Genomic DNA, 4,620 nt, shown 5'->3' on the forward strand with positions numbered 1-4,620 from the left:
GACGGGCACATATGAATCCATTATCTTTGGCAGGGGAAGCATCAATTTCTTCAATGGCATTCACTTTACCACCAGAAATCTTTGCTGTAGAAAGAACAAGATATGTTTAAGGACCTTAAGCTCTCAAGATGTATCTTGTCGGTAAAACAAATAACAAGAAGCTAACCTGTACAAATTAAATTTACAATGCATTCAGTTCATATAAGATCGCACGATCAATTTAGTGTTCAGATGCAGGCAGCAGGTATAAAGTTATTAAGTATGTTATACACCAACATCTAATACCTTTTTATTACTAAATTGAAGCTAATTATTATTAAAGACCTCTATAGTGTAGAATATGAGTTATAACTTAAAAGGAAGCCAAAGATTTCACCATACATCAAGTACAACCAAGAGTGTGAGAAGATTTCATGATTGACTGTGGCCCCTGCCTACGCTCTATCTCTGCCAGTGTTAACTCAATTTCTTGTATTCATATGTATACACATCCTAAGAAGAGTCTATCCTCAATAATAACAAATACATTTTCCATCTAAATATCCAAGCTACAAAAGAACTCTGCTGTAGATAGAGAACTATAAAAACCTAACCTATGATGCACCAACATGGGTAAGTGTTTCCGACAAGTGACGTGATTTTCCAAAAATTATCGACACAACAAGTCGTTGACGCATTGATTAAATTTAAATTCTTCATTGACAGTATAACTTTGGTTTTATACTCGTTAGTTTTCTTGTTGAAATCTTTTAAATGAGAGTACCTATTTGTAGTATTATGATAAATTTTGAGTTAAACCATGTATTAATGGTGTCAAAGAAAGAAAAATGACTAAAGTAAAGTGTCCGGGGAGTGTTAATCTAACACGACACAACGCGTGTCAAAAACGGATACACCACTTTATTTGAAGTGTCCATGCAAAAAAAAACATGACAAGTTATACCTGCTCTTGAAATAAAATATGGGGGAAGTTCGCCAAGTGCAGTCCCAAGGCCCCAGAGAATTGCCTCTAGTTGGACCTGGGGCAATATGCTGCTAAGTGGAATCTGGGCACCATGCGACGACAAAAACAATGGTGGCCCAAATTCTGCACAATCCTTGCCAAGCCATGAAGGGCCTCTTTTTAATTGTATGGTATCATATGGAGCACTTTTGATGTCAACTCGGCCACATTGAATTGCTTTTATAGTGAATAACGCAATATGGGGTCCCAGATAGAGCACAAATGTGTGCAGCCCAGAGCCTGCAAGTAGTGAAACACCAAAATAAGTTCAAAAAAATTCAGTAAAGGCATTTCAATGTAGATAGATACTTCCAAAAAAATTATGGGACTGATTTCCGAATGAGATATCTTGATGCATCTTCAGCAGAAAATAATTTAAAATCACTCATAATAATGTCAGGCACAAAGATTTTATCATCCACTATGAAGATGCCTAAAAGTAATCTATCGTTTTAACGAGGAATTTCTAGGAAAATGTTTGTCTATAATTGATTTGCTTACCGAGACCAACGGAAGATGCAACACCAAGAGCCACCCACCATAATCCGAACTGTATATAATGTAGAACTTCCTCAACATGCTGCACAAACATAAGAATGACATATAGCCATTATGAACAATAATCTAAGATGCATCAAATACGTCATCACAAAATAAAGCAAGAAATTGGAATCAGAGATGGACAACCAATAAAAAATATTTTCCTCTCCTGAAATAAAAATATGGAGCCTTGAATTTCAATAGAATAGACAAAATCAACCAACAAACTGATATAACAGGGGTCATCCTAGAGAGTAATGTGAATTTATAATTCCAACCCAATGATATCAATAAGTTTCCATTTGCTTACTTGGCCAAGCTAAAAAACTTAACAAATAGAGAATTTCAATTACCTTCTCATGAGGACCATCAATAGTCACAAGAAGTACCACCGCTAAAATAACAATGGAACTCAAAAGCATAAGCCTGCCACTGTGTGACAAAACGTATGATATTGATCGCCTGACATATTGTATGACAGCTAGAATGAATAGCTTTAATGTTTTTGTAGGTTGGGTCGTCAGCATCAAATTTTCTAGCTCTTGCTGATGCTTTGCATGGAGTCCTGCAGAAGTAAAGAATGTTACAGCTGAAGGGAACATAAATAAGACTCCTTTATTAGAAGTAAAATCTGAATACATTTTATTTTTCCTAAAATTAGATTGCAGCAGGGATGCACCATGACATTTTCTTTTGGGCCATATGCATAGAATGTTAATGTTCCCCCAGAAGAACCTTGGGGAAAAACCTGAACGTTGGACAGCATTGCAGAATTTCTATAAAGACTTGCATCAACTTTACCCGTTTACACCTCCTGTTTTGGTGTTTTTGTTTGGGCGAGTTGGAGGGTTTGTACTTGGTTGTATACAAGAGACTCAATTGTATCTCTTAAGTATTCCCTGTTGAACCTGCTTAATGCTAACTTCATTCATCATTATCTTGTTCCTTTATTACAATCATATCTATAAAAAATAAAATAAAAAATTGCCAAGCTTTTAGAAGTCAAATTTATTATTCCTCGTTCTTGCCAAGGACGAATGATATTAGATTAGAGAAAAATAAAGCTGTTTTCCAAAAATATGTGAAGATGAAACTAGGTACTGCAGGAATTCTCCATTTTGACCGCATATGAGAAGCAACAACTATCTAAGAACATAATGACAAACGTATCTAAAAACCAACAGCATTCTCCCACTCTCACACACGTGCAGTTATTTGAAATGGAGTATGGAAACAATAATGGAAGAAGAAGATAAGCATTATTCTCCCTACTGGAGTTGTTTTGCTATTTCCAACCTTTATAGGTATGGTCTATAGCACTGGTAAAGTAATTGTCACACGATTAATGATGAAATTAAAAGAATTTATTCACCTTTTGGATCGATCTTTGAAATGATTATTTAACAAAATCATAATCAGAATAGGAAATAATGAAGAGACCATAAAATTGAGAGAGAGCATTCTTCTGGTTTCGTAAGTCCCTCATACCCTCGAGTACCCACTACTCCATCACATGTTCCAACAAGTCAACTAGAAGCTATTTTACAAGTTAGTGAACAAAGAGAATTTTTTATATAGATACCAAAGAAAACTTTTGAAGGCTGCAGTCACACATGATTTGCTAACTTTAAAGTGAAAAATATTCATTATAATTAAGTGTGTGAATCCACTCGCAATTTCACCATCATAGGGCACTAGTCATTATCTTTGTGACTTTTTATTCTTCAAATTCTGGGAAGAATTAAAAAATTCTCCGCAAGAACGTAGTCCATGAGTCATGACTGCACGTCAGAGCCAAGATTTATTATGTAAATGGGTAAAGCCTTCATAAATGAGAACATAGAGCCTATGCAAGCAAATCCAGCTCCATGAAAAGAAAGAATAACCACCTTCTCTTAACCAGAAAAATTAGAAAAGGATATCAAATTAAACTTTTCAGTTTATTCACTTGGAGATGATTTCAAGCCCATTTAAACCTTTTAGCTTCTCGTCTCTGCCCTCATGGCTTAACTATTTAAACAAGACACCATCTTTCTAACCCTCCTCAATATTTGCAGTCTCTGGCACAAGAAGCTTGTATGTCAAAACTCAAATTAAAGAAAGAAGCTTCACCTTCTACCCGCTGTGGTTCGAAATACCAATCTTTAGAGCTTAGCTTTTCCTTAGTTCTCTATATTCTTGCTGAAAAACTTTGTAAAATGGGTTTAAATTTGGATAAACTGATACCCTAAAAAGGGAAGCCTGTTCAAAGTCCATGCTTGTGATAATTGATAAGCCCATTACAACCACATTCATCTGCAATGCACTCCTTTCTATCAAATCCATCAAAAATTTATGAACAACATAGAAATCACCACACCCATCAAAATACACAATTTGAAATAATGAATTAAAATTTCTTTTTCTACAAGAACCAGACAAACACAATTAAAATGATATAACAGCCACAGAAGTTCAATTAGAAATAAGCAACTTTCCTGTGATCGACATGGAACGAGAATATTTCTGCGAAGTTGAATTTTTTTGGGATCCCATATATTCTCCCCTGCATTGGCTTTCACCCGCCATCGTACTCACTTCCACTCCTTGTGTGTTTATTGACAAACGTATCTATCAATCCAAGATTGTTGGATTAAATAGATTTGAGGATTATGAACGAAAAACACGCCAACTTGGTTTGCGAGCCATATCCGTCTCTTCTCTCTCATACGTGCGGGGCACAGCATTATTCTTGTTTCTTATGGGGACAAGGATATGGACAAAATAAAATTTTGAAATGTTCATCAAGACAGACTTAAAATAATAACACGAAATTTTTTGTTCCCTCTGAATGGATCTAAACCAAGCAAGTTTATTTTATTTAAATTATATATAAATAAAAACAAAAAATAAAATTCACAAAAATATAAATAAAAAATAATTTAAGGAATTATACAATCGTTTGGCATGACTTTTAAAAATTTTAAATGAGCTTTTGAGATTTAAAAATAGTTTTTGGACCTCGTCTAGCTAATTTTATGAAAGTGATTCTGATAATTAGAAAAGTTTTTAAAGAAAGCTGGCTCAATGTGACATCC

General features: G+C 34.6%; 1 protein-coding gene across 1 annotated transcript in view; it reads right to left on the reverse strand.

Moving 5' to 3' along the window:
- The window catches only part of LOC111388213 (vacuole membrane protein KMS2-like), a 4,846-nt gene extending 568 nt beyond the window's left edge, over positions 1-4,278 (reverse strand). The window contains exons 1-5 of the mRNA XM_023012901.1: positions 4,025-4,278; positions 1,897-2,112; positions 1,505-1,583; positions 944-1,243; positions 4-84 (exon numbers count right to left, since the gene is read on the reverse strand). Coding sequence (XP_022868669.1) covers positions 4-84; positions 944-1,243; positions 1,505-1,583; positions 1,897-2,112; positions 4,025-4,111 — 763 coding nt within the window. The 5' untranslated portion in view covers positions 4,112-4,278. The remainder of the gene's footprint in view (positions 1-3; positions 85-943; positions 1,244-1,504; positions 1,584-1,896; positions 2,113-4,024) is intronic.
- Between the last annotated feature and the right edge of the window lie 342 nt (positions 4,279-4,620).

The sequence above is a fragment of the Olea europaea genome, unplaced genomic scaffold (assembly GCF_002742605.1).
Source record: "Olea europaea var. sylvestris unplaced genomic scaffold, O_europaea_v1 scaffold4725, whole genome shotgun sequence".
Classification (NCBI taxonomy): Eukaryota; Viridiplantae; Streptophyta; class Magnoliopsida; order Lamiales; family Oleaceae; genus Olea; species Olea europaea.